Source organism: Prionailurus viverrinus, chromosome E3 (genome assembly GCF_022837055.1).
Source record: "Prionailurus viverrinus isolate Anna chromosome E3, UM_Priviv_1.0, whole genome shotgun sequence".
In the NCBI taxonomy this organism is placed as follows: domain Eukaryota; kingdom Metazoa; phylum Chordata; class Mammalia; order Carnivora; family Felidae; genus Prionailurus; species Prionailurus viverrinus.
The window spans coordinates 4,086,822-4,114,415 of NC_062576.1; the positions used below are offsets into that span (position 1 = coordinate 4,086,822).

Sequence of the window (27,594 nt, forward strand, 5' to 3'; positions counted from 1 at the left end):
AATTCAATCCGACACAACCTCTCTTTGAACCGCTACTTTATTAAAGTCCCTCGTTCCCAGGAGGAGCCTGGGAAGGGGTCTTTTTGGCGGATAGACCCCGCCTCAGAAGCGAAGCTCGTGGAACAGGCATTCCGGAAACGGAGGCAGAGGGGCGTCTCCTGCTTCCGCACCCCCTTCGGGCCGCTGTCGTCCAGGTAAGCCTCCGGGCTGCCCCTTGGTCAGAGGCCAGCTTCCACAGACGGCTCGTCACAGTAGCGTTTTGGGTGCTTTAAACTTGTCACCTGTATTTCTCGAGCGAGACTGTCTGAGGACCGGTGAGGTCTGTAACACCAGAGTGAGTGGACAGCTCGCTGCCCCTCTGACCTGTCAGCTCTCAGCAGCCGACACTGTGACCGAAGTAGAAATTGGAACAAAGGCGATGGTCACGTTGGTGAGGTCGGAATTCGGGACGTTTGAACGGAGCTCAGATTTTCCGGATCCCATGTTGCTTGGTAGGAACGTGGAGAGAAATTCTGTGAGAGTGACAAGGGTTAGTTTGTGGGGAGAGTACCACAGGCCCGACCACGGAAACATCAGCCGCCCTTGTCCCACGCTTCCGCGGCCAGAGGCCACGGGGGCGGCCGGGCGCGTCCTCTCCTCCAGGCCTGTCCCGGCTTCCGGGGCTTGCTGGCCACGACCGGTGGCCCCCAGGCTTGTGGGAGCATCACCCCGACCTCCGCCTGCATCATCCCGCCCTGTTCTCCCCGGGCACGTGCGTCTAGAGTGCCCCTTTGAGGGCTCTGGTCACTGAGCTGGGGACCATCCTAGTGACTTCATCCAACTCCGTCACTTTCGTAAAGAGTTGACTCCAAGCAAGGCCCCCTTCTGAGGCACTGGTGGTTTCTGGGGACACAGTTCAAAGCCTAGCGGTGACCAGCACTACGTTTCACTTGTAGATGAGCCTGTCCGCCAGCTGGGGCAGTGGTTACGGGGCTGGCCTTTTGCGCCCAGCACTGCCCGGAAACCCCGATAAGGAGTGTCTGTGGGAGGGCGTGGGGCGGGCCTGCCCCAGGGTCACCCTGGGAGTTAGGGACGCCATCTCGTGACAAGGCACAGGGGAGTGGCAGGCGGGAAACCCTCAGGCCGGGAGGGCAGCCCAGCACGGCTTCCGCGTGAGCTGTGTGTTACGGAGAGGGGGGCCTCTCGTGGCTGCAGAGCCCGGGTGGCCGAGGAGGGAGGCAGCGGGTGTGTTTGTGCTGGGTGGGAGGCGGGCAGGAAGCAGGGTGCGCTTGGTGCAGGGTAAGGTCCTGCTAGAGAGGGCTGACGACCGTCACAGGCTCGGGGACTGGGAGGGACCCAGGCCGACTACCGGTTGGAGCATGGGAATGAGCAGACAGGGTCCAGGCCTGGGTTGGAGTCAGACGAGCCAGCTGGCAGATGGGAGAAGCAAGGAAGACTGGGGGCCCGGGGGCGGGGGACAGGGTGCCAGGTCCGTGCCCGGGGAGACCAGGGTGCCGCTCACGAGGGAGTTTATGGTGATAAATGAATGCAGAGTGAAGGCCACTGTGTCCCCCAGCTGCACCCAGGCAGTCCCGTCGTCCTGCCTCTGAGGGTTTGTGTTGACCCTGTGACTCAGCTCACGGGACATGAGTCCCTGTGCTGCGTAGCCGGTCCTGGGCCAGCCTCACTGGCAGGAGCCAGATGGGATCGCCGTTTTCGAACCAAGAGAACGGTGGCGGAGGGAGCAGCCCTTCCTGCGAGATGAATAGCCTGTAGGTGTGTCCTCTGTCCTGGTGGGGGCTTTGTGCCCATCCCAGCAGAGCTCGTGATTTTAACACGGAACACTGAGCCACTTTTGCGGAAGCCTGGCGGGTCCCTTTCAGGAAGTAAATGCTCTGGAGCGTGGCTTTTGCTGGGAAGCCACGAATAACGCGGCGTCCTCCCGTTCGCTGGGTTCAGGGCCCGGTTGCCTTTCCGTGTATCGGACAGCATCGTTGTTGGTGTTGGAAACTCTCCGCGAGAACAGAAGAGCGTCAGGAAAAGCTGGCGCAGGTGACGTGTGAGACGCGGATGCGCCGACGTTCACGTTCAGATGCCGTCTTCGTTCCTCGCCCCGCGTGCTTACCGCCGTGCTTCGTTCTCTCGTTGCTTCCGTAGGAGTGCTCCAGCCTCGCCCACCCACCCTGGGCTGATGTCCCCTCGCTCTAGCGGCCTGCAGACCCCAGAGTGCCTGTCTCGAGAGGGCTCGCCCGTTCCACACGACCCTGACTTCGGGTCAAAGTTAGCTTCTGTTCCAGAGTATCGGTATTCCCAAAGCGCACCCGGTAAGAGTGGTTTGGGGCCTTTACGCGACGTGGCGGAAGTGGGCCTCGTGTGCGCAGGCTCAGCGGCCGTGCTCCTCCTCCGTGCAGGTTCTCCCGTCAGCGCCCAGCCGGTGATCATGACCGTGCCTCCCCGACCGCCCAGCCTGGTTGCCAAGCCCGTCGCCTACATGCCCGCGTCCATAGTGACGGCGCAGCAGCCCTCCGGCCACGCCATCCACGTCGTGCAGCAGGCTCCCCCTGTCACCATGCTCAGGGTGGTCACCACGTCCGCCAGCTCCGCCAACGGGTACATCCTCGCCAGCCAGGCCTCGGCGGGAGCCGCCCACGAAGCGGCGGGCACAGCCGTGCTGGACCTGGGAAGCGAGACAAGAGGTGAGGCAGTCATGTGGTCCCCGGGCCGGGCTGGTGCCCGGAAGGTCACCCGTCAGCCTGGGCTACGAGGCTGAAGGCCCGCGTGCTGGGGACACGCGCTCCCTCCGGGGGCCGAGGGTTCTCAGGCTGCTCCTCCTTGTCTCCCTGCTGCGGGTTTCTTGGGGAGCGCATCCTTGTAAATCCGTGCTGTTTACCCTCCTCGGCGGTCGTGCCTTCGGGTGTACGTGACCCCGAGGAAACGGTGCGGGGCTGTGGGGCTTGAGGCCGTGGCTGGGGTGGGGGGTTGGGAGGTGGGGGGGAGCATTGCTCTGGGGCCCCCGGTGGGGAGTCCTTGGAAGTCGCTTAAAAACCGCTACAGGTTCCTACGGGAGGCACGTTGGGCCCAAGGAATAACGGGTGCTCGCGAATGCAGCCCGTGGCACGGAAGATGCTGGCGGGAGCCTGACTCCGGGGCCGCCTCCTCGCGGCCCCCACGCCTGTTGATCGCGTCGTAACGACAAAGGCGTCTGGGGAAGGAAGTCTGTGACTCCAGATGCAAGCCTTTTCGTTCCACATGATACCGTCTCTTCGTCTGTTTTATGTTTCGGGCTCCGGCAGTGTTTTTCTAAAACGCTATTCATCGTTTTTCTCGTTTCAAATGTATTTCGTCGGTAGGATTTTTCTTTTGAGAAAAGTGTTTTCCCCAGCGCCGATGCCTTAAAGCCGCAGTCCGATCCCCCCCGTAAACAGACTTCCTGCCGCGGCTCGCGTGGGCATGGGCGTGGGCCGCCGTGGCGGGCCCGCGGGGTTCGCACACACTGTATTCCTGCAGGCCTGGAGGAGAAGCCCACCATCGCCTTCGCCACCATCCCCGCCGCTAGCCGCGTCATCCAGACGGTAGCCAGTCAGATGGCCCCGGGGGTCCCCGGCCACACGGTCACCATCCTGCAGCCAGCCACTCCGGTGACCATCGGTCAGCACCACCTACCGGTCCGGGCCGTCACTCAGAACGGGAAGCACGCGGTCCCCACCAACAGTTTAGCCGGCAGCACTTACGGTGAGGCCCTGCCCGGCCCCTGCCCCTCTGCGCCCGGTCGCTCTGCGCGGAGCGCCTGCCGTGCGAGAACGTCCGGTCGATCCCTCTGTGCCCTCGGCGCGGGGGACTTGCCGGTCAGGCCGGGGCCGACGCCCTGCCGAAGGCAGAGTCCTCACGGCCCAGCGCTCACACCCATGGGGTCGGAAAATAGACGGAGGTGGGCGGCGAGTCCCGGCGGGAACTGAAGCAGGGGTGCAGCTGCAGGGAGGGGGCGGGGGCCCCGGGCGTCCACAGAGATCAGCAAGAGGAGGGCCCCCAGGCGAGAGCAGGGTCAGGTCGGGGAGGGCGCGGCCCTCGAGGCCCAGCCGGCGAGGGGCCGGGATCCGGGTGCCCGCGTGGTCGGCCCGGCCCTCCCGCAGCGGCTCCCCGTGTGCCGCTCTCGGCCGTTCGCCAACGCGCACCTCTCTTTCCTCCGCTCCCAGCCCTCACCAGCCCCCTACAACTCCTGGCGGCCCAGGCGAGCTCATCCACGCCGGTGGTGGTCACGCGGGTGTGCGAGGTGGGGCCCGAGGAGCCGGCGGCGGCCGCGGCCACCACCGCCACCGCCCCGGCCACCGCTGCCTCCGCCGCCTCTTCTACCGGGGAGCCCGAGGTCAAAAGGTCGCGCGTAGAGGAGCCCAGTGGGACTGTGACCGCGCAGGCCGGGGTGATCACGGCCGCCGGCCCGCAGGGACCCGGAACCGGGGAGTGAAGACGCCTGCCTACGGGCCGAGTGGGACGCTCGCCATAAGGGATTCTGGAGCCAGGCCCTGACCGCCGACCCCCTGCCGCTTGCGGACCGCGACAAGAAGGCTCCACGGTGACCTGCGCACGTGCCAAACGGACAGGACGGTCTCGGCCTCCACCCGCACCTGGACGCACTCGTCCTCCCTGTTCTGTCTCCTGCCCCTGCTGTGGTTTAAAACAAAACACATAAACAAGTTCAGACCGCTGATTGTATGATTCGGGAATTCTTTGTTTTTATTTCCTTCTCTCCTGCACCGTCTTCTCTCCTGGGCCCGTGGCCGAGGGCGTGGGGGACGAGGCCGCGGCCCGGCGCCCGGAGGAACGGATCACGGGCAGACTTAGCCGCGAGCAGAGGCGAGGCTGCCGGAGCACCCGTGGCCCCCGGAGGCCCAGACGGAGGCCGTCGTGCGAGGGAGGGGACGGCAGCGGCACGGGTCCTCTCTGAGGCGGATTGGGAGTGCGCAGGAGGAAGGCAGGCGCTGCCAGAGCCCGGAGCGTCCCGTGGGGTTTTCTCCCTAAAGTAGCGACACAGAAAGCATTGGCATTAATCTGGGGTGCGGGGCTCAGGCTTGGCTTTCTTATTTTGTTGAAACGGTGGGATTCAGGCTTCATCTCAAATCTGAGATAAACACGAAAGGAAGCAGGTGTCTGTGAGGTCTGCGTCTGTGGACAACGTGACGGCCGTAGGCCTGGGCTTCTTACTGGCATTAATCCTGTGACGAGTCAATCCTGCCGCTCTGTCTGCTAACTTCAAGAAAGATCGACGGCCTCCCGGACTGGCGTTCGGGGCGGAAAGCTGTGTGGGTGGGAGCGGCCGAGGGTCCTCGTCCAGAGGCCCCGAAACCGGGCATCGGCGAGCCCTGTGTCCTCCGCGGGCCTGAGGCCCCGGTGCCTGGACGCCGTGGGACGCACAGCGCTGGCGGGCGCCTCTCGGATACCGTCAGCAAGTGGCGGTCGCTTTACCACTCGACACGTACCTCCTGCTGTAAGTCAGGCCGGGTCCTGTGCCCGCAGCGCCGGGGCCACACCGCCCCTGTGCTCGGCTCTTGCTGCCTCCATCGGTCTTGCCTGCGACCTGGCCGCGTGACCAGCGAGTGACGCCAGGCTCCCCGGGACCGAGGCCCTGCGCTCACAGACGCCCCGTGCCTCCTGGAGCCGTCACCACAGCCGGAGGTGAGGCCGCCGCACTCCTGGTTTATAGCCCAGTTTGGGGTCCACGTTCTAGCTCTTCAGCTCCTCTCGGAGAACATTCTCAGGAAACGTCAAGTGGTCTGTGAAAAGCGACTCTAAACTTGGCCGGCCGCCCCAGCACTGGTTTTTCTGACGGTGGACACCGGGCCCTGCACAGAAGTCCAGCAGGAACAGTTTTTCTTCCTGGAAGTCGCCTGTCCTCAGCATCGGTCTCCAACCAGCAAAGCTGCCTCCCCAGGCCCCCGCCCCAGCGGCAGCGACAGGGAGCGAGCTCGGCCCCTAAAGCCCCCGAGAGAAGGAGCGGGCCTGGCGGGCCGGGTCAGGCGCCAGCTCGGAGCGAAGGAGAAACCGCAGAACAGTCTCGAGGCCGTTCAGGCAAGACGGGCTTATGTGCCAAGCGTGGCCGGGCCGTGGCCGGGGCGGGCGGACGGGCTCTGTCTCACTGCCGTGGTCGTCAGTCGCCGAGGACAAATACAGAGTGTCCTCCCGTCCGGCCTGTGACACCTGGTCCGACATTCTTCAAGCCCCAAACCGCTCGTGTCTGTGGCGCCAACTTCAACTGGGAGAGAAGCTCTTCTGTGAAGTCCCCACCCGCTGCCTCCGGTGACACTGGGGTGGAAGTGGCCGGGCGGGCCGTCCTCGGTGATGGGAAACCGCACTGTGTTCCGCGTTGGCGATTTCTGTTTCATAAACTCTGTCCTTTGCCGCAGCGTCCGGTGTGTGCGTGAGAGGGCAGGTGGGGTGGTGGGCGTTGCACAGGCAGTCTGCCCCTTGCGAGGGCCTCACCTGGGAGGATCCGAACCCAGGGCCTGCCTTCAGGTCGGCTGTCAGGAGGTCCTGCCGAGGGGACTGTATCTGCTCACCGGCCGGCAGGACGGCCCCAGGTTTGCCCCCGTGGGAACGCTGGGCCGGCAGCCTGCACGGGACACGCAGGACGGCGTGGGCGCGGACGCGGGACAGCGTGGGCGCGGGAGAGCCTCGGGCCTTCGCCGGGTCTGGTGAGTCTGGCACCGACCTTTTGCTTGCCCGGCTTTGGAGACGCTTTGGTTTCCGTTCATTTTTGGGGATGACCCACCCCATGTTCGGGCAGTGGTTCCAGGAGAGGGAAGACGAGAGAGGGCAGGGTGTCCATCGGTGGGTTCTGCCTCGTGGGGAGCTCACAGGACTGAGAAGGGCAGGGCTAGGCCTTGGGGGAGCTGCCCGTCCGGGCTCACAGACGGTGGGCGTCTGGGTGGGTTCACGGTCCTCTGACCCAAGAGCGGGCCTGCTCCTGCCCACCCTTGGCCTGGGACTGGTGGCCGGAAGGCTGAGGGCAGCCTGCACCTGGGGACCAGATGCACCTTAGAGTGAAAAGGTCGCTCTGTGCCCCCAGAGCCGACCGAGTGATGGTCTCCCCCCCACGCTGGAAGCAAGAGTGCCAGGCTATAAATGACCAAGGAACCGCGACCCTCAGAATCTTGGCCACGTGTGACCCGCCACAGGTGTGGGTTGTAGAGGGTGGGCCAGCCCCCACCAGTGGGGGAGAAGCGGAAACAGCTCGATCCCGGCACCATCCTGTTGTCAGTGTGGTCTCAGGGGTCTCAGAACCTTCTCTTTGGTCACCCGGGGGCCCAGGTGCGTGTGAAGGGGGCGGCCAGGCAGGTGTGCGGGCTTTGGGAAGGGCCCGCCTCCCCTGCATCGTGACACAGGGCACTCGGGCCCCCTCCCCCTGGTACCCGGCTTCCCTTCTGTCTGCTGCTTGACCTCTCGCCCCGTCGACCGGCACCAGATGCAGGAAAACACCCTCTCTGCACAGGAAGGAAGTCACAGAAGTAACTACTCAGTAGCTGAGCGTTTCCCACCTGGACGGTCTGGTGGGCAATGGAAGGAAAAGGCCTGTACCCAGAGCTCACGGGCCGTGTCACAGGGCCCAGTGAGTGCCACGGTGCGGGGCACAGAAGGCCACAGAGGCACGGCCCCTGCCACCGTAGGGTGGACCTCACGAGCGGTCCGCGTCTTTCTTGCCACGGACGCCGTCCTGAGTGGTGCAAGGACAGGCTGAGGCAGAGCGTCAGCGGCTCCGGCAGATGTCCTTTTCCACCTTCTTTCTCTGTCAAGTCGTAAAGGTAACAGGGCTCACATCCCCCGGTGAGGTTAGACACCTGCCAGAACTGCCCCCACCCCTGTCCTGGGACACAGCCCTCTCGGCCTCGGCCCACACCCTGGGGACCGCAGGACCGATGGCCGGGTGCACTGAGCCCTGTGCTGGGGGGGGGGGGGGGAACGGGTCCGCGTGCTTACAGCCGCTCCCGTCAACTCCCCGCTCTCGGTCTGGTGGGTTCACGTTCAAGGTTTGCGGTCTTCCCTTTGTTCTCTGTTTAACAGCCAGGCCAAATTGCGAAGGTGACGAGGGATTTCTGAGTCACTAACATGACTATTCTGTGATTCTCGAGCTGGCGGGGTGGGGGTGCCGCCACGGCCGGGGGGCGGGGGCCCCGCCGCGCCCCGATGGGTTCAGCGGGGACCTCCTGGTCCCTTTCCTGCTCCTCACCGGGGCTGGCGGAAGACCAGTTTGGGGCCGTGGGCATGATTCGATCAGTGCTCTCCTTTCCTCTGAGACTGGGTCTCCGTGGAGCATCCAGAGGGAGCGCACAAGGTCGCTCCATTCAGAGTTCAGGAGAAGAAGGCGGGCCTTTGGTCTTGGGGTCAGTTTCTTTATAGAGACAAAAACAGGCCTCATTTGAAAAAAGATGCTTAGTTGAACGTGTGGTTGAACGTGAGAAAGCGTCAGGGAAGAAACAATGTTCCCCGAGCTCTTAGAGCCCAGAAGTGAGTCCCGTGGGTGTGTGTTTCTCCAAACGCCTCACATTCCGCTTTGCCCTCCAGCGACTGCGTGCGGGACGCAGGGCCATCTCGGGGTCACACAGCGCCGCCCCCCGCGCCCCTGAGAGGCGGTAGCTCCCCCAGAAAAGGGGTCAGGGCAGCTGTGCTCACAGATGCTGAGGGGATCGTGAGCTGCTTATTTTAGGCACCGCGACTCTCCGCGGGTCCCAAGAGGCAGAGCTGCTAAGAGGAAGCCCGGCCACGTGGCCGCCAGTCCCCACTAGGCCCCCCGACCCAAAGTCCCCACCAGGCCCCCCGACCCACAGCCCCACTGCTAGCTTGGCTTAAAGCAAAGAACGTCTCCTCCCAGCCCCCCCGCAAGCCGCCTTTGTGATACCTCAGCCTCGAAGCAATATTTTCTGAGAAGAATGTAAGTTTGTCCGCGTGCCCGTGTGGGGCCGCCCTCCGGACGGGCCTCCACAGGGGTGGCCGCGCCCGCAGTCTCTTGCAGGGTGTCTGTCCCTCGTTTTCAGCTTGTTTTCCAGTTTTATACGGTCCTTTCCTTTTACGCATTCTGTCCCGAGGCCTCGCCTCCCGCGTTAGGTTTTAAATGCTCAGGACCTGGCCGGGTGGGTCCTCGGCAGCCCCAGGAGCTGGCCGAGGTCTCCACTGTTGTCCCTGGTGCCGGCTCCAGGACGGGACTTTGTGACGCAGCCACAGGCGCGTACTCCAAACTGAAATAACACAGGCCCGCTTGCCCGGCTGCGTTTGAGGAAAATCGTTTTCCTCCTGCATTGAGCGAGGCCACCGCCTGTCCCGCAGAGTCTTCAGGGGCCCCAGGCCGTGTGGGGCCGTCTCTGCCAAGGCGCTCGGCAACCCCGGCTCGGCCCTGCGGCCACTTGGAGGTTCGCTCCACGACCTGCCTCTCCACCGTGTCCTAGGAGGTCCTCGCAGAGGCACCAGGGCCCCAGGAAGAAAATAGGGGTGCTGCCTGCGCCCGCTCCCCCCAGGAGGGGGGACACAGGACAGCTAAACGGAGGTCGGACGTCCACAGGATCACTTCTGCGAGCCTGACGGACCCCACGGTGCCTCCACCACATAAGAGCGAGTGTCCGTGCCGGCTGCTTGCGGGAGGCCCGGCTCCCGTCTAGAAAACGACCCCTGCCTCCACCCCCAGACACGCCTGGTCCCCGGGACGCTGGAGCGCAGCCAACTAGTGGTTGGAGGCCCTCCTGCCGGTCGCTCCCAATCGGGGCTTCCTCTGAAGCTTTGCCCGCCGCCCGGGGCTGAGGCTGCACTGCATTGCTACACAGGATTGGGAGGAAATTCTTTGCGTTAGTGAGGCTTGGGGACCCCGTCTCTTTCAGTTCTCCTAACCGCTGGTTTTGGCCGTGAGGAGTCAGCAAAGAGTGAACGGAGCAGTGACTTCATTTCTGGGCATGTCTGTCCCCGTTCCTGGCACCTGCTGGCATCTGGGTGCACTGGGGAACGTGAGGGGCAGGCCCCCGGGGGCCGGCGGGAGGCGGAGCTGCGTCCGCCGCTCCCTCCGCAGGTTCTGGTCTCGTCCCAGGCGGGCCGGCGAGTCTCCAGGCGGCTCTCTCCTCTTTGCTCCAACCCAGGTATTTTAGGACTCAGATGATAATTGGAAGAATTCCGGCTTATTCTCTTCGGGAATCTCTTCTGGAATAGTTTGCTCATTTGATTCATCTGAATATTTATTGGTGGTTTACTCCGCGTCAGAAACAGTAGAAAGTGCTGGGGAGGCCAGGCCCGGGAGGGATGTGGCCGTGTAGACAGGCCACGTGCCCTGGGTTGCTGTTACATCGTCTGGCACGTTGCACAATGTTTTCCTTAGCTGCAGTGGCAGGGCTGTTCCTCTGAGCTGTCTCCCAGAGTCCCGAGGCGCCCAGTGACCTGTCGCCCCGAGTGCTGAGCCAGCTGGCCGCACCGCAAGAGGGCCTTGACTCGGGTGGGTTTTCCCCGCACAAAGTTAACCAGCGTGAAGGATGTCAACCTGTGCCTGCTGCCTCTTAAGCTCATCACGTCTAAGTTTCTGTGTTAACTGACCCAGATTCCTCCTCCTCTCCTTTTTTAATCCACAAATATGGGATTTAAAATCAAGCATTTTAAATTTGGCCCTTCCCTGCTTCCCTCGCAGCTCCCTGCCCGGAAGGCTTTCTGGATACCCGGATACTTAATTTACGCGGCTCAGTCTGTATTTCAGGATGGGGTGAAGGAGGAATGAGACAAAAGTGGGACCCAGACTCTCGCCCGGATCAGCCCCGCAAACCCCGTGCCCGCAGCACGGCCCGCATGATGAGGGATTAAACCAGTACAGAGGCTTATTACCTTCCCTGTAAAGTGACTTGGGGGGGGCGGGTGTTGGGGGTGAGTGCACGCGTGAGCGTGTTTGTACAGTGGCTGTCTGAAGTATCTTTTCACCGTATGTTTCATCATCAGTGCTTGAAAAGCGGTGGTTGCCCACGCAGTGGAGACTTGGGTTCTGGCACGCTGGACGGGAAAGTGGCTTGTGCTGCAGGGCTCGGCTCCCTGGGCCCGCAGCGGGCGTCCGTCTGTGGGAAGCCCTCCCGGGAGGGACCCAGATGCCCCGGCAGGTGGCAGACGGCCCGCGGTCCCGTCCGCTCCCGTCCTCGGAAAGACGAGAGGCCCACCTCGCTGGGCCTGCCTGCGTTATCGTTTCAAATGGGATACAGTATTTTTTTAATAAGGAGCCATACTTTTTTTTTAAAAAGTTTGAGATCTGAATGTGATTTCTAATTGTATCAGACGTTAATGTTTTAAAGCTATAACAAAGTTGCAAATTTCTACTTTTTGTTTTCCATTTATTTTAACTGTCCTTTTATCTATTAAACTGTTGTATGTGGATGGGGAAGTTCTGTTTCTCCTCTTAGCATTTGTTTCTATAACCAGAAATAAAATTATATATTACAGAAGTGACCCGGGGCTCTGTGTGGTCCTTGTGAGTGACTGCTGAGGGACAGATGGGTGGACACCCAGCCACTGTCTGCTCCCTGGCGCGGGGGCGGGGCGGGGAGGGGGGGTGCCTGACCCCAGGGGGCCGTTCCTGGGGAAGGTGTGTTTTCTCCCACTGTGCCCGGTAGCCCTTTCCCGGGAAGAAGCCAACGGACAGGTGCCTGTGATTTCCTGGCCTGGCCTGGGCCCCGGGGAGTTCCCTGAGTGTGCGTGTTTGCAGCTCCAGGGACGGGAGGACAAGTCACGTCTGCCCCTGGACGGAGAGGGGCCGGCGGAGCCTCCACCGGCTCCCAGGCACCGACCGCGAAGTTGGGGAAGCCCACCGACGCGACGCCCGTAGCCGCCTCGCGGGTGGGCCCTCGCACCCACCGGGGGCGGAGCCTGGACAGACTTGGGTTCACAGTTCAGTAGGGGGGGGCTTCCGCCTCCAAGAAGCCCTGTTTCTTCATCTGCAAAATGGGGCCCCCTGCCTCACAGCGTTCTGTGCATTAAAGGCCATCGTGCACGACAGCTGTGGTGAGAGCCCCCCCCTTTGCGAGCCCGGCCGGGTTTACGATTTCAGCCGTCGTAAGAAGGGTGCCAGTCCTGACTTGGGATTTCATAGAAACGTGCATTTGTCACAGACGCATCTTTGGTCAAGGTTCTCCAGCGTTTGTGCACGTGACCCCGTCACCTCGCCGAGCCAAACAACTGGCCTCTCTCGGGTTTTGCGGTTGCCTGCGGTTGTAACTGAAGCTTGAACCCTGCTTTCCTTCACCTTACCCCACCGCCACCGCAAGATGCTAACTGTAAGCCTGAGCTCAACCTTAACAGAGTCGGGACATTTCAGGATTTTAGCCGAATGACGGGCAAGAGTGAGAATAAGCTCTGTGAGCTGCGCTGGCTAGTTAGCGTCCTTCTGAAACGTGTAGCTTTTTAAGTCTCAGTTTGTTTTTCTTTAAGTTTTTAAAAATTGATTTATTTGGGGAAATAGAAGGGGAGAGGGGGAGAGAGAAAATCCTAAGCAGGCACTGCGCCGTCCGTGCAGAGCCCCATGTGGGGCTCGAACTCCCAAACCGTGAGATCGTGACCTGAGTCAAAATCAACAGTCAGACGCTTAACCGACTGATCCACCCAGGCGCCCCAAGTTTCAGTTTTGATCAAGACGACCATTTCTCACCAGTAAGACCTTAAGATGCCAGTCTACACAAACGGAAACGTTGTTGTAAGAAGCAGTCAAATATCACCCTTGGGAAGGTGCTTGGGGTGTGTGTGCGCGGGGAGGGAGGGAATGGCCCCGGCACACGGCCAAGCTCTCGGTGCAGGCGAAGCCGCTTCGTGAAGCGGGGTGCATGCCAAAGCCAGCGGGCGCACCCCCCCCGCAGACGACAGACTGCGTCCCGGCTGCGTGCACAACTGCCAGAATCCGGAAACCAACCGGGTCATTCTTCGCCGACGGTAGAATGGCGAGCGGCGACCCGCCCTGCAGTCACACGCCGAACACAACACGGCTCGAGACCGCCACACGGACGCCTCTCGGGGCGTCGGGCTGAGCCACGGCGAAGGCTAAACGCCGTCGGCTGGCACGTGTAGGAAGCGTGAGCAGGCAGCACTAAGGCGCAGTGACAAAAGTGAGGCACCGCGAGCCAGTGGGGCGGTGGCCGTGCGGCCTCACATTGGTGTGCGGGGTCCGCTCGTGAGAGCCGCCTGCCACACCTCCGGGAATTTTGTGAGCCCGTTGCTAAAGCCATCGGTAAGAATTTTAATTCTCTCAATTACATTGGAAACAAAGGTAGTGAGTACTCGACTCGTCACTCGCTGCTCCCTGTCCCTGTGTTCCTGGGCCACCCCCACCCATGGCGTCTGTACAGCGGGCGGACCGTCAAACCGTAACTGGCTCCCGCGGCTGCCCAGTGACGTCGCGTTGGCAGCTTGGAATTCTGCCATTTGGGGAGTATTTACACCACGGAAATTATCAAACGCTACGAGTCAGCCCCTGTGCCCCCCAACGAGCTAGCTGAACGTTTACTTTCGTACCACTGAATGATAGAAATGAGAGAGCTCGTTGAGTTCACTCAGAATTGGTGTTCCTCATATGTTTTACCTCAATAAACACTTTTTAAGCTATGAAATTAGTACTTGAACTCCTTTCTAGGTCTCCAATTTTGTAGGTCTAAATGCCGTTAACCTTTGAATTTTAAATTTTTTTCACGTTTATTCATGTTTTGAGAGACAGAGAAAGTGCGAGCAGGGGAGGGGCAGAGAGAGAGGGAGACAGAATCGGAAGCGGGCTCCAGGCTCCGAGCTGTCAGCACAGAGCCCAACGTGGGGACTCGAACCATGGACCACCAGATCACGACCTGAGCCGAAGTCCGACATTTAACTGCCCGAGCCACCCAGGCTCCCCAATGCCATTAACCTTTGGGCCTGATGTCTATGTGGTGGCCCAATGAGCCAGTAAACTCGCACCAAAACCACGGGTCATTAGTGAGCTATCCGCCGGTATTTTCACACCCAACTTCCTGTGTGTTCGTGATTCCAGGGCTGGGGCTCTGCAGACCCGGCCCCGCGGCGCCAGCCTCTCCCTTCAACACGGAACACGGGTGCTCCCGCAAGGCGGGAGGGTGCTTCCTGCTCCTGGCCGCTTCCTGCAGCAAACGCTCCAGCAACGGCAGGGCAGTGGATTGCAGTTAGATTTTGCAGCCCGGCCCGGGGCCAGCCGTCCGCAGGTGCCTCCTCCCCTCCAGGCTCTGGGACCCCCCCCCCGCCCCACCTGCTGCCCATTCCCCACTCCCGGCAGCAGCTGCGACTCCCCGTGCCCACGGGATCGAACAGAACAGCCAGGTGCTTCTCGCCTGACTGGACCCGACCTGTGCCAGCTGGGCCGAGTCCGTGCCTGCCCCGCGCGCAGGCTCAGCGGCTCTCAGGACTTGACCTCCACGGCCCCGCCTTCTCCCAGACGCTACTTCTCTGGCCCTTCCTCTGCAGGCAGCGCACAGTGTGGCTGCCCCGGGGACCCCCCCCCACCCCCGCTGGTTCCGAGCGCCTCTCCACTGACAGGTGTGTGACCTTGGGCGCCTTCCCCAGTTTCAGTCCACCCATCCTTCAAATGGTGGTAATGAAACCACTCGAGCTGTCCCCCGGTTCGAGGAGATCATTGACCTGCGGTGCTGGGCATGGAGCAGGCCTCCCGTAAAGACCACCCAGGACAGACTCCTTTCGCCAGCTCCCTTCCTCTACCTCTGCGGCCCCGTCTCCAGGTCCCCGGCACCGGCCGCCCTCAGCACTTCCTGGGTGCCGGCGCGGCATCTCAGACCGCCACGTCCGGGATTCTGGCAGGTGAGTGCCTGGCTGGTCCTCCCTCCGCCCCCTCTCTGGCATCAGGTGTGTCCTTCCTGCTCATCCCTCAGAGGCCCCCCTGCCCCACCACGCTGCCCAGACACCCGACTTCCCACAGCGCCCTGCTTCCACTCAGCTTTTTCTTCCCTCCATAGCACTTACCACTGCTAGGCAGCTGTGCATTTGCATAGTCGATCATTGACCACCTGCTGACTGTAAGCTGGGGGGGGGGGGGGGGTAAGGCCTACTTGCCATCCTGGTGGCCTTTGCCTCACTGGGGCGACCTCCCTGTCTCCTGGGCCACCCCATCCACTCTCTATCCTGCTGCCCGACATCAGTCCCCCCTCGGGTGCAGCAAGCCCCAGGAAGTAGGCCTGCCCCTCCCCACCCCTAGGCCCGAGGGCCTCTGGGATCACGTTGGGCTCCAGTCCCTCTGGAAACCCTTTCCGCCAGCACCCTGCCTGCCCAGCCCAGCATTCCCCACCCACCATGGTCACCGCCCCGGGGCATCGCCCTGCGCCTCCACCCAGTCTGCAGGTGGGAATACTGTGGCCACACCTCCCCCAGAACTACTCCTCTCTAGGCCTGCTGCCCGCAGCCCGGGGTTGTGGTGGGCATCGAGCAAGACTTTCTAAAGCACCACGAGAGCCTAGATCGGTGCCACACAGAGGGGAGCCTCAGAAGAAAACACTGCTGAGGCGTTCGGCTGTTCCCTGCAAACTGCCACACGCCGCAGTTTGTTTCACGTTTCAGGTCCTAGTGAGCAGCGGACCCGCAGAAGGCGGTGTCGTCTGTGGTCAGGTAACCACCTACAAGTGGGACAATGGCGCTGCGGCCGGAGGCAGGCCGCCCCCTAAGGGCACCGGGCACCCGGAATCCATCGGGGAGGACCTGGGGCCTTGAGGTGCTGAAGTCACGGGGTGCTGGGGGTTGCGGGGTCGCGGGGGAGGGGCGAGGTTCCGAGGTCTCGGGGCCCCAGGTCTCAAGGTTCCAGGGTCCGCAGCCCACTGAGGCAACCACGAACCCACCTGGGCCCGTGGCGCGAGCGCTGACGGCCCCGCCCCCTCGGACTTGCTCCACCAAAGTCCATTGGTCGGCGGCCTGTCCGCCCCGCCCACGTGACGCGACACGTGACGCGACCCGGAAGTGGCGGGCCGCGGGCCGGGCTGCGGGCGGGACTCCCGGAGTCGCCGGTGTTGGCGGCGGCGGCGACATGTTCACGGCGGGGGCCGAGAGTCTGCTCCACCAGGCCAGGTGCCCCGACCTTTCCCTGGGGGCTCGGGGCGGGGGGGGGGTGGAGGTTGTCTCAGGCGACCCGTGCGTGGCGACTCCAAGCAGCCTTCCTGGACCCACTCTAGCGACCAGGGGGACGGGGAGGCCACGCCGTCCAAGTCTGGGGTTGGGGGCCCGGGATGGGGCCCCGCGGACTGGCGAAGGCTTGTGGGTGAGAGCCACCCCCGCCCCACGCCCAGCAGGAAGTGGGACAGCCAGAAGCTCCCACATGCTTTGGGGTCAGGAGCACAGAGCCACCCAGAGGCTGGAGAGCCTGGTGGGACTGAGCCACAGCAGCGAGCACAGCGCCAGGCTCAGGAGTTTGATACCATCCGAGGGGTGGGGGAGCCAAGGGAGGATTTTGCGATTTAGAAAGACGCCTTCCTGCGGAGGGATTAGATAAGCGGAGAAATTACCCACCTGCTTCTGGCCCCCAGCTGGCCCTGGATCGCCACTAACTCATCGGTAGCCCTTTGCCCACCAACTAACCGGTCATGAGACAAAGCAGAAAGGGGGCCAGGGCTAAAACGCCACCGTCATCAGATGGTGTAAGACTTGAAGCTACTTGTATCCAGAAAAACGCCCGTGGTCAACTTTTTAAAAAAAAAAAACCCAAACTCCATCTGGCGCTGGACCGATTGGTGGGAAGGATTAGGATCGCTGAAGCCGCTGTAATTTAGTGAAGTGAGATCTTGAATGTATATTAAGTTCTAAAGGCTGTGAACGGGGCAAAAATATGTGGCCAAAATGACCCTGCTGGGAAAGTGCCTCATCGATTTGTGGCCCCGTCTGTGTCTCCATCACTGTTGGGCAGATACTCCGATATTCAAGTTCCAATGTTACGGTTCTTGCTCACTTGAATTTAGGGGTTGTAAGAAGTGAAAATAGGTATCTTTAAATACTAGCCTCTCCCTCAAGATGCAACATGGCCACGCCCACGTTCTTGCGAGACGACACTAAGAACAGACACCCACTCAGAACTTCAGTGGGTTTACTTCTCCCAACTCCCCTCTGCTCCTGGTCATAAATTTCGTGGAATGAAAGGCAGGATGACTAGCCCTCACCATCTAAATATTTCTCTCGCGCTGACTTGGACGGGTGAGTGTGGGTGGTCTGAAGGTAGAGTGCGGTTTGATATCCAAAAGTGAAATACACGTGTGATGCAATTCCTCTGTCTGAGCGTTTGAGGAAAGCTAGTCCCTATCAGGTGTCACTGGTTTTCACTCTGTTTGGCTCTAATGAAGCCTGTGATTTGGGGGAGCACTTTAAGTTGCCGATGTCCGGGAGTTAGGATTTGGAGTGAGTTTTTGTTTCTGAATTCTTCAGAGCTGGAAAGCAAGGGTGGAAAAAGCGGCCAGGAGCATCGCTTGTGAGCTGAAGACTGAGTGAAGGACAGGGGCTCTGAGAACGGGTGCGCAGAGTGCAGCAAGTCAGGGGGCGGTTCCAGAAGCTCCAGCCAACTGGAGGCTCTCCATGAGGAGATAACCAGCAAGGGATAAAGTCAGGGGTATTTCAGGCAGAAGGTCCAATGCCGGGGCGGGGGCAAGAGCAGGGGAAACAGAACTGTGGGATTCTTAGACCAACTAAGGAAGGCCAGGGACCCTCTACTCATTGTTAGGGTCGGTAGGAGCTTGGCTCTGATGGCCCTGGGGAGCCACTGAGGGGTTGGAGCAGACTGGGTTTTAGAAAGCATCCTGCAACATGGGGAACATGCTGGAAAGGATTCATTTGGGAGGAGGAGCCTCCCATGTTATTTTGAGACGGTCTGGTAGCTTCGGTCCCATTAACCTGGTTAGAAACGACCTGGCCCGGCCTCTTGTCTTTCTGTGCCCTCCCCCCACAGCGCCAGTTACGTGGTAAGTCACCGAATCCGACTCTGGCTACGTCAAAGGGAAACAAAAATGAAAATGGGCCGGGAGGGGAGAGGGAGACCTGAAGTGGTGGCAGATTCATGGAGATTTATCCGCCAGCCTCCAAGTAAGAACAGGAAAGACGAGATGCAGCCCCAGGACCCCAGGACCCCAGCTCCCGATGTCTGCTTAACCTTCTCATCAGCCCGAGTCTGGAGATGCCCCATCTGTAGTGGTTCAAATTTCCAGACTCTCCCGAGTTCGAGCATCTCATGGGTCCAGCGGGGATTCGGTGGCCTTTAGTCATGGCTCGGGGAAAGATGGGGGCCTTCTCCGAGACACCCCCCCCACCAGCCACCCCGGAGGTCCCTAGGACCGCGTCTCCTTGGCATGTTATCTTCTCTTAGCTTCTGGACTGAAACAGAACTTAAAACCGGCTTTCCGTTTTGAGACTTTGTTCAATGTCTTACCAGTTGTCAACGCTCAACAGATATTATTTTTAACCAGGCAGATTAAACCCTGGAATAAGGAGCTGTATGTAGTAGTCATACCTTACGTGTCACTACACTTGTCCTTTACTACATGAGATTCTGCTCTTGTCCCAGAAGGTCAAGGCTCGTTGAGCGGATCTTTTGAAAAGCAACTTACTTCAAACTAAACCTCCCTTAATACGGACTCCTAAAACCAATCGGTTTTAGTTCTTCCGCTCCTGGGACAACCAAATCCGAATGCGTGTGGTCTCTATCGGGGCTTGCTGTCGGGAGTGGTGGTCTCCCCACGGCCCTGCCCGCCAGGGGAGGGGGGAGGGGACCCGGTGATGGCTGGGCCCCAGGGAGGGAGGGAGGAACCAGGCCGGGTAATCAGGTGGGTCCCCACGAGAGGCAGAGGTGCCACGGTTTGGTAGAATCGCTCTCCCGCCCACACCCGGCCTACCCTGCTCGATGGGCGTTTCCTCCCGTGCGAGAGCTGCTCTGTCCATGGCTCAGGGCAGCACACCAGGTGGCTGACCTCGCTCTCTGCTCAGGGACATCCGGGACGAGGAGCTGAAGAAGTTCTGTTCCCGGGTCGTTAACCTGCTGCAGAAGGACGAGCTGGGGCCCGACGCCGTGGACGCCCTGCAGAGGCTCTTCCTCATCGTGTCAGCCACAAAATACAAGAGGAAGTGAGTGTGATGGTCTCTGGGGTGCTGCGGGCCCCGGGCCAGGCACCCGACACGAGAGGCCGCAGGCGGATACCCGCCAGCGCGGGGCAGCTTGGCGCAAACGTAGGCGTTTGGCGCTTGAGTCTTACGTCCACTTGAGCCAGTGCTGAAGGCCCTCGGATCCAGAACGTTCTCTCTGCCTGCCGGACGGTCTGGGGCGGTGGCCCCAGGGGGACTCCTGTTGGGACATGGCCCCTGCTCACACGGCCTTGCCCCCCCCCCCCCCACCCCAGGCTGGAGGACACCTGCGTGCACCTGCTGCAGGCCACCCTGTGCTCGCCCAAGTGCCCCGAGCAGCTCCAGCTCCTGTGCGCTTCCATCCTGAGAGAGATGTCGCCCCGCGACGACCTGAGCCTGTCCTGTGACCACATTCAGAGCGCCCGGCAGTTGAGTCTGGTGGCCTCTGTGCTCTTGGCCCAGGTAACGTGGCCGTCCCTGCTTAAGTGGGCCTCCCTGCCCTAGGTCACCCTGGGGTGCCGGCGCACGGCCCCTGTGCGGGCACCAACCTGCGGCACAGGCGGGTTCGGCTTGGCCTCCCCCTCCATTCGGCCATGTTTCCGGCTGTCGCTCGTGTACTAGTCCTCCGACACCTGTGTGCTTGTAGAAGTGACAGAAACACCTACCTCTCCTCATCCCCCTGCCTCCCCCCACTCCTCCTGCCTCCCCACCCACCTACCGCCTCCCCCTGCCTCTCCCCATTGCCTCCTCCTGCCTCCCCCTCCTGCCTCCTCACCCCCCTGCTCCCCGTCTCCCCCCCCACCACCTCCTGCTTCCCCCCACCGCTGCCTCCTCACCCACCCACCTACCGCCTCCTCCTGCCTCCCCCTCCTCCCTCCCCACCCACCCACCTACCGCCTCCCCCTGCCTTTCCCCATCGCCTCCCCCTGCCTCCCCCTCCTGCCTCCCCACCCCCCTGCTCCCCCTGCCTCCTACCCCACCTCCTGCTTCCCCCCACCGCTGCCTCCCCACCCCCCCACCTACCGCTTTCTCTTGCCTCCCCGCCCCCACTCCTATCTACCCCCATCTCCTCCTGTCTCCTCTCCTCTCTGGGGAAGCAGCAGGGCTGTATGAAGGCCATTCCAGGCCCCAGTCCTAGACACGGGTAAAAGGTGACGTCACCGAAAGAACGATGCTAGTAGAGCAGCAGCCTTCAGAACCGGACGGTCCTTTTCCAGAAGTTTTCAGACCAAAATGACTTGTCGCTCTCACGCCGACATAAGTCACTGCTTTCCTGTCCACCTGTGTTCTGTTTGAAGGGTGACCTGAAGGGGGAGGTCAGGAGCGTGGGCCAGCGTGTCTTCAGGATCCTCGAGAGCCGGCAGCCCGAGGGGCCCAGTCCCAGGCACCTGCTCCCAGTCGTGTCCAAGATCACCCACCTCGCCCCGCACACCCTCCACGAAGGTATTCGTCCTCCCGGAGAGGCCCGTGCGGGCGGCGCAGAGGGAGGTGGTCCGGGGCGGCCTGGGGCACAGCACCCTGTCGGGAGCAGCTGCTTGTTTTCTAGAAAGACCTACGAGTGCCCTTGCAGCCCGCATCTGGGGATTTACATATTTCCCACCTGTTATCCCCGCTCTCCCACCTCCCCTGACCCATAGACCAGACCAACCAGCTCAGCAAGCGGCTGGTGGACTGGCTCCGCTACGCCAGCGTCCAGCAAGGGGTGGCGCACACTTCCGGAGGCTTCTTCTCCACACCCAGAGCCCGGCAGGTGAGCCTGGGGACTCCCACCGTTCCTGTCCCTGGGCGGCCCCCGGCCACGTTGGCCGGCCTCGCCCGCAGGGTCCCTTCAGCTCCTCCCGTCTTTCCACCCGCCTTGATTCCAGAATGATCCCTCTGTGTCTCCACTTGGGTGAGGGAGTTTTGGGTTTCGTAGGGTCATGGCCCCCCAGCCCGAGACGTCATGTGCCAAACGCGCTGGCGAGCATCGCTTACTTGCCAGGGCCGTGTCCACTCGGGCGCTAGCGTTTATGCCTCTCCGGGGGCCGCCCTGCTTCTCGAGCGTGGACGGCCACACCCGGTGTGAAGGCGGGGCTCCCTCCCGCTCCCGCGTGGTCTCCGCCCTCCCCAGCCCGGGTCCCCACAGCGCTGCCCATCCTTCCTTGCCTCCCGCAGCCTGGCCCTGTCACCGAGGTGGATGGGGCGGTGGCCACGGATTTCTTCACGGTGCTGTCCACGGGCCAGCACTTCACAGAGGACCAGTGGCTGAACGTGCAGGCCTTCTCCATGCTGCGGGCCTGGCTGCTGCACAGCGACCCCGAGGGCCCCAGCGCCCCGGACGCAGGTGGGACGTGGTGGGGGAGCCACGGGAAGGGGGGCCTGGGGGAGGCTCCAGGCGGCGCCGGCAGCCCCGGCCGAGCCTCAGCGGCACCGAGAGGCCCTGCCCGGTCTGGGGCGGGATCCAGAGTGATCACGGAGGGCAGGCGTCATCAGGGTGTCCAGAGAGCTCCCCCGAGCCCCTTCTCCTCTGCGGTCTGACCGGCAGTGTAGACCGGCTGGACTTGTGGGCGGGGACACCTCCACTCCACGGGAGCGCCTGCTCAGGGCGAGACCGGCTCCGGTGACTTTCACGCCCCCGGACAGGCTGGCCTGGGCGCCCTTCGAGTGCCTCGTTGTCTTTTCCAGACGACAGGTCGGAGCTGGAGGGCTCCACGCTGTCCGTGCTGTCGGCCGGCTCCACCGCCGGCCGCCTGCTGCCCCCGCGGGAGTGGCTGCGGGAGAAAGCCTTCGAGTACTGTCAGCGCCTGGCGGAGCAGAGCACCCGCCGTGAGTCCCGGGGCCGCGTCCCAGGCTGCTCGTGGGGCACGTGGGGCAGCCTCTTTTTCCCGGGGGGCTTTGTGTTCCAGACGTAGACCCCGGGGAGCCGGGCAGTGGACAGAAGCTGTCCCCGGCCCTCCCGGGCGTCTGTCCCAATGTCTCGTCCGCCCCGGGGGCCGCTCTCTGCTCCCGGATGGCTCCCCGCCCTCTCCTCGAGCTTCCAGAACAGTGCACCCCTCGATCACTGTTGTGACGCTGACAGAGACCAGGGGGCCGTCTTCCTTCTGCAGGAGCCCTGAGGAAGGGGGACTCGGACCTGCAGAAAGCTGTAAGTGCGGGGCGGGCGGGGCATGCGGGGCTCCCCGGCTCCACCCGAGCCCACCCCGTGTCCCCACGTCCCCGCAGTGCCTGGTGGAGGCCGTGCTGGTGCTAGACGTGCTCTGCAGGCAGGACCCCTCCTTCCTGTACCGCACCCTGTCCTGCCTGAAGGCCCTGCACGCGCGCCTCTGCGGGGACCCGGCCCGGGTGCGGACGCTGCTGCCCATCGCGCAGTTCTTCCTGAACCACGGTGAGCCTCCGCCTTGAGCCTGGGCTCCCGGGGGCTGCCCGGAGAACCTTCCGGTTCCCGGCCTGGGACAGCCTGTCTCTTCTCGCTCTCTGAGGGACTGTGTCGTTTTTCGGCGGGTCGATGTAGCGAATGAAAAGGTAGCGACTTTACGCTGACCTCAGAACTCCTGGCCGTGAGGGTTCACCGGAGTTTCGTGGAAGGGGCCGTGGAACCCAGTACCTTCCAAAGAATGTTCCCCATCACGTCCCTCAGAAGGATCGGTCTGTAACCAGAAACTCTCGGGAAGAGCTGAACGTAGTTCAGCCGGTTTTTCTCATGCGGGGTGGACACCCCAGAGCCCCTGGTGTCCTGGAGACACGTGTGGCCTCGGAGGCTTGGCCCGTGACCCCGAGGGACCCCAGCCAGCAGCAGAGATGGGGACGCACCTGCCGGGGCCCCGGCCCTGACCTTGCTGGTGCTTTTCAGGGGAGGCGGCCGCGGTGGACTCGGAAGCCATCCTCCGGCACCTGCTCACCAGGACCCCCTCCGAGTTCTTCCACAGCCCCATGCTGGCCTTCGAGCTCACGTGCTTCTGCAGAGACAACCTTCCCCTGTTTGGCAGGAACCTGGACATTCTCAAACGGAGCTTCCCCAACCTCTTCAAGGCATGTGTTGTCGTCCTCGCCAGAGCCGGGGGTTGGGGGCCGGGGGGGGTACAGGGCGGAGGGTGAACCGTGGGGCGGCCTGGGGGTCCATGCGTCACACGGAAACAGCACCTACACCGGGGGCGGGGAGAGAGCCCTGTGCTGACCCCCTTCAGAGGAACAGGGGGCCTGACGGCGGTTTATTCTCACGGGTTTGTCCAGATGGTCACATCCGGTCAGCCCTTCATCCGGGAGCCTTGCCTGCTGTGCCCAGCCCTTTGGTGCTGTTGACTTGCGATGTCTTTTGTGACCGGTCGTGGTCACTGGGTGGCCTTTGCAAATTCGGCTAGAGACGCCGTCCTTTCATTAGAGGGGAAAAAAAAAAGAACACGGCAGGTGGAAAGAGATGACGTTGATTGTCGGGAGAAAGCAAACGCAGAATCAGAGCAGGGACAGAGGGCAAACAGGCCGGAGTGTCTCAGGCTCCAGGATCACAGGAGAGACCCTCACCGCTGCCGATGGGCAACCCGGGACCCAGGCGCCCTCCCTCTGCGGCGGCCCGTGGGCTCCCAGACGACGGCCCTGCTGCTGGGCTGTGCACCCCACACGGGCCCTCCCGTTCCCATCGAGCCGCCTCGCTTGTCCCTGCAGCTCCTGGCCTGGAACAGCCCGCCGCTCACGGCCGAGTTTGTGGCTCTGCTGCCGTCGCTGGTGGACGCGGACACAGCCGTGGAGGTGCTTCATGCGCTGCTGGACCTGCCCTGTCTGACTGCGGCCTTGGACCTTCAGCTCAGGTGAGCCCCGGGGGCGTGCCTCGGCCCCTCCCCGCCCCCGCTGCTCTCCCCCGATGACAGCGCCTCCCTCTGGCTCTTTGCCTCCCGTCGGCACCATCCCCGGGCCCTGGAGCCCCCAGCCCGTTTCTCGCAGGTGGAGCCTCACCCTGCAGACACCGTGCCCCCGGCCTGCTCCCGTCACCCTGAGGCCCGCTGGCTCGGGTGTGGTGATATCCCGGAGACGTCTGTTCTGTCTTTCCACGAGCTAAGCCCGGCCTCAGGCACCTGCTTGTTCACAGGTTGTCGCCAGCCACATCCGAGAGGCCGCTGTGGGACCCCTCCCTCAAGATCCCCAGCTGCCTGGAGGCCTCCCGGGACCCCCAGTTCCAGGGTCTTCTCCAGTACCTGTTGCGTGCCACGGCCAGCGGGACCACGGAGAGGTGGGGGGACTCTGGGGTGCGGCACCAAGGCCTTGGGACCTGCTGTGTGTGGCCAGAGCCTGCTCCAGGGATGGTGGGACCCTGCTTCTGCCCCTGGGCCTTGTGCCTCCTGACGCGAAGAGGCAGGCACGGCCGACCCCCCCTGCCCCGCCACCCTGCAGTGGCCACATCATGGGTGCTCCCTGGACGTGGGCCTCGTGCTCAGCTCCCTGCCGGCGCCCTGGGTCAGTCTTCGTGATCCTGCGAGGTACGTGCCGTGGAGATTCCATTGCACAGATGGAGAAACTGAGGCGTAGCATGCCCCAGGAGGAGGAGCCTGGGGACCAGAACAGGGCGTCCTGACTGCAGATCCCTTGCAGCTTGGCCCCACTCCAGCCCTCCCTGTGTTCCATCCTGGTGACGGGGGCAGAGCTGCGGTAGAAGACGCTCGTGGTGACACGTGCCCTGCTCCGAGGAGGCCGGTGTCACAGAACGTGGCCCGGGCCGTGGCGCTCTGACCGCCGTCTCTTCCCTCAGGCCCCGGCCCACCGTTCATGTGTTGAGGGCGTGTGTGGGGGCTCTGGGGAGCGTGTGGGCGGAGACTCAATGGGCCGCGCTGTGTCCTCCAGGTTGGGGCCACTCCACCGGCTGCTGCAGCCCCTGGCCAGCTGCGCCCGTGTGGTCCAGTGCGCCCGGGCCGTGCCCACCTTGCTTGAGGCCTTTTTCTCAGCGGTGACCCAGGTGAGCCTCACACACCCGCGGCCCCGGGGCAGCCCGGAGGGAGGACGGGCTGCACACGCGCGCAGGGATGGCATCCTCGCAATGGACTTCTGCAGAGCCTGCCTCGGCCAGAGTCACGGGGAAGGGTGGGAGCCGCGGTGGGGCCCGTCCTCCTCCCCAGAACGGGGGCCCTGGGACCTGCCCGGGACTGGCGCACACGGCTGGGACCGGAGCAGAGCGTGGCGTGAGGTGATGTCACCGGGACCGGGACTGAGTCGGTCTCTCCCTCCTGACCCCCAGTTTGCCGACGGGGCCCTGACCAAACAGCTGGCGCTGCTGCTCCTGGAGAGAAGCGACTCCCTCTTTCAGGTGCCGCAGTACGAGGCCCACGTGCACAGGTGGGCCCGCACCCCACACCCCGCACCCCGCACCCCGCACCCCACAGCTTCAGTGTCCCCTCTCAGGTCCCAGCTCCAGGTCCCCGCTCCCCCCGTGGCTGATCTCCTTCCAGCTGCCACCTAGCGTCACCCCCAGGCCCAGCTACCGGGCCAGCGCTCCGTCCCTGTGTCTGTCCCTGTGTCCGTCCCTCCCCCCAGGTCTGTGATCTCCGTGCTGGCCCAGGTCCCTCTCCATGGAGCCCTCTGGGCTGCCCGTTCTCCATTCAGAGAGCCTGATGCACACGGGCCTGTGCCCAGGCCGCTCGCCGGCCCCGGCCTCCTCCCCGGGGGTGGAGGGGCCGCGGGTTCCTTTAGGGGCTGGAACTATCTGCACCCCGACCTGGTGCTCAGAGCCTTCCGTTTTGTACCCTGGCTGTGGTTCTGGGTGAGGGGCCGCGGCCCGGGGCCTGGGGGCGGCCATGGCCCACCTGGGTCCTCCCCGGGCAGGGTGCTGAGCTCGCGGTTCCTGGCCCTGTGCGCGCTGCACCCGTCACTGGTGGTGGAGCTGGCGAAGGAGCTGCTGGAGTTCGTGGGGAGCGTGAGCGGGATCCAGGGCCGAGGGGCCATGCTCGCCTCCGTGGTAAGGCCGGCCTCCCTGCCAGCACCCCTGCTCCCGAGGCGGGCGGCCCGCAGGGGGCTGAGGTCTGTCCCTACCCAGGTGTGGGCCATCGGCGAGTATCTGTCCGTATCGTGGGACCGGCGGTGCACCGTGGAGCAGATCAACAGGTTCTTCGAGGCCCTGGAGGCCGTGCTGTTCGAGGTCACCCAGTCCCGCCCGTCGGCCGCCCTCCCCAGGTGTCCCCCGCAGGTCGTCACCGTGCTCATGACCACGCTGACCAAGCTGGCCTCCCGGAGCCAAGACCTGATTCCCAGGTACGGTCGCGGCCGGACAGGGAAACCCGCAGGCTTCCCGTGGGTAAGGGAATGGGCCCCGGATGCCTGCCCGGTCCCCGATGTCCGCTCTGCGGGGGGAAGGCTGCTGGCGTGGCCGCCTCACTTCTCCAGCTCGAGCCCCACGAGCTGGGGGCCCCGTTCCACGTGCGGGGCACGTCTGCAGCCGACCCGGGTCCCTTCATCCTCAGGGTCTCTCTGTTCCTGTCGAAGATGAGGACCCCAGCCCCGAGCTCCACGAGCTGCGAGGAGGACGCGGGAGCCGTGCGCACGCGGGCCGCTGAGCTGCTGACCCTGCTGAAGATGCCCAGTGTGGCCCAGTTCGTGCTCACGCCCAGCACGGAGGTGTCCGAGCCCCGCTACCACCGCGACGCCAACACGGCCCTGCCCCTGGCCCTGCGCACCGTCAGCCGCCTGGTGGAGAAGGAGACGGGCCTCCTGCCGGGGTGAAAGGACGGTGACGAAGAGCCCGGCGTGAGGGCCGGGCCTCGGCTTCCGTGATCAGAGGGGACGTGAGGAGGCCTGGGTGGGTCTGGGTCCCTCAGTGCCTGCCAGGACCGTCACGTCCTCAGCCGGTGGCTCTTTGTGTGTCTCTCCAACCCTGGTGGGCCGTGTGGTAACACAGGTATGATTTGGGGCTGGATGGCATCTGCTTGGTCTGTTTCGGGCTGTTCCTGGTTTCGGGCAAGAAAAGGTACAGCAAAAATAAACCTCTTTCTGCAAGTATCTGTGTGCACAAGGCAGGGGCTGTGCGCTTTCCTCCACCCAGGGGGGCAGGGCCAGAAGTGGGGGTGCACTGCTGGTCTGCGAGACCTGGCCCTGGGGACCCTCGTGCAGCTACACCAGACACCGGAGGCCGTTCCTGCCTGCTCCGTCCCCATGGCGTCCCGGAGGTCCCAGAAAGAACCGCCCGAATACCGGCAGGGAGGAAGCAGGGTGACCCAGAAGTGCAGCTGCCCCCGGAAGGGCCTCGGCTCCGCGTCCTTTCTCGCCCGCCTCCTGCTAGATGGGCCCTGGGGCCCCTGGGGCCCCTGCCAGGTGGGCTGCAGGTGCTGCGACTTCAGGCCTACAGCCTCCTGCCGTTAAGAGGGGGCTCCGGCGGTGGTTCCCGGGGACCCTGACGCCCGCCTGCTGCTCGGAGCCTTAGAGCAAGTGGGGGAGACACGATGGGTGTGGTGGGGCGAGAAACTGCCCCCAGCCTCGGCGCCTCCTGCCCCCACGCCACTGAGGTCAGCTTGCCACCTCTCACACCAGCTCCCTAGGCTGCTCCCCAGCTCCACCCGGTGCGAGGGGGCCCCCGGGCCA

General features: G+C 63.3%; 2 protein-coding genes and 1 long non-coding RNA gene across 11 annotated transcripts in view; 2 read left to right on the top strand and 1 right to left on the bottom strand.

The window, feature by feature from the left end:
• FOXK1 (forkhead box K1) overlaps window positions 1-4,689 on the top strand; it is a 63,315-nt gene extending 58,626 nt beyond the window's left edge. Inside the window, exons 5-9 of the mRNA XM_047838973.1 lie at window positions 1-194; window positions 2,137-2,303; window positions 2,391-2,675; window positions 3,487-3,711; window positions 4,173-4,689. Coding sequence (XP_047694929.1) covers window positions 1-194; window positions 2,137-2,303; window positions 2,391-2,675; window positions 3,487-3,711; window positions 4,173-4,441 — 1,140 coding nt within the window. The 3' untranslated portion in view covers window positions 4,442-4,689. The remainder of the gene's footprint in view (window positions 195-2,136; window positions 2,304-2,390; window positions 2,676-3,486; window positions 3,712-4,172) is intronic.
• On the bottom strand, window positions 22-15,217 carry LOC125154550 (uncharacterized). The gene is made up of 2 exons (XR_007147828.1): window positions 14,944-15,217; window positions 22-512 (listed from the first exon to the last, which is right to left on the bottom strand). It is a non-coding gene; the product is annotated as an uncharacterized LOC125154550 (long non-coding RNA).
• Window positions 14,017-27,015, top strand: AP5Z1 (adaptor related protein complex 5 subunit zeta 1). 9 transcript variants are annotated; one of them, XM_047838980.1, is made up of 19 exons: window positions 14,017-14,171; window positions 14,431-14,502; window positions 14,703-14,781; window positions 18,928-19,065; window positions 19,338-19,524; window positions 20,361-20,505; window positions 20,700-20,812; window positions 21,217-21,385; window positions 21,727-21,867; window positions 22,149-22,186; window positions 22,264-22,426; window positions 22,892-23,070; window positions 23,701-23,843; window positions 24,122-24,262; window positions 24,871-24,982; window positions 25,262-25,359; window positions 25,846-25,978; window positions 26,057-26,271; window positions 26,481-27,015. In XM_047838980.1, exons 5-19 carry the CDS (start codon window positions 19,435-19,437, stop codon window positions 26,737-26,739), a joined length of 2,139 nt encoding a protein of 712 aa, XP_047694936.1. In that variant the 5' UTR covers window positions 14,017-14,171; window positions 14,431-14,502; window positions 14,703-14,781; window positions 18,928-19,065; window positions 19,338-19,434; the 3' UTR covers window positions 26,740-27,015. The 9 variants fall into 9 exon arrangements, with proteins under 9 accessions (XP_047694936.1, XP_047694935.1, XP_047694933.1 ...); XM_047838979.1 differs by lacking the exon at window positions 14,017-14,171 and having other exon boundaries at window positions 14,223-14,502; XM_047838977.1 differs by lacking the exons at window positions 14,017-14,171; window positions 14,431-14,502 and adding an exon at window positions 15,365-15,582 and having other exon boundaries at window positions 14,535-14,781.
• The last annotated feature ends 579 nt before the right edge of the window (window positions 27,016-27,594 follow it).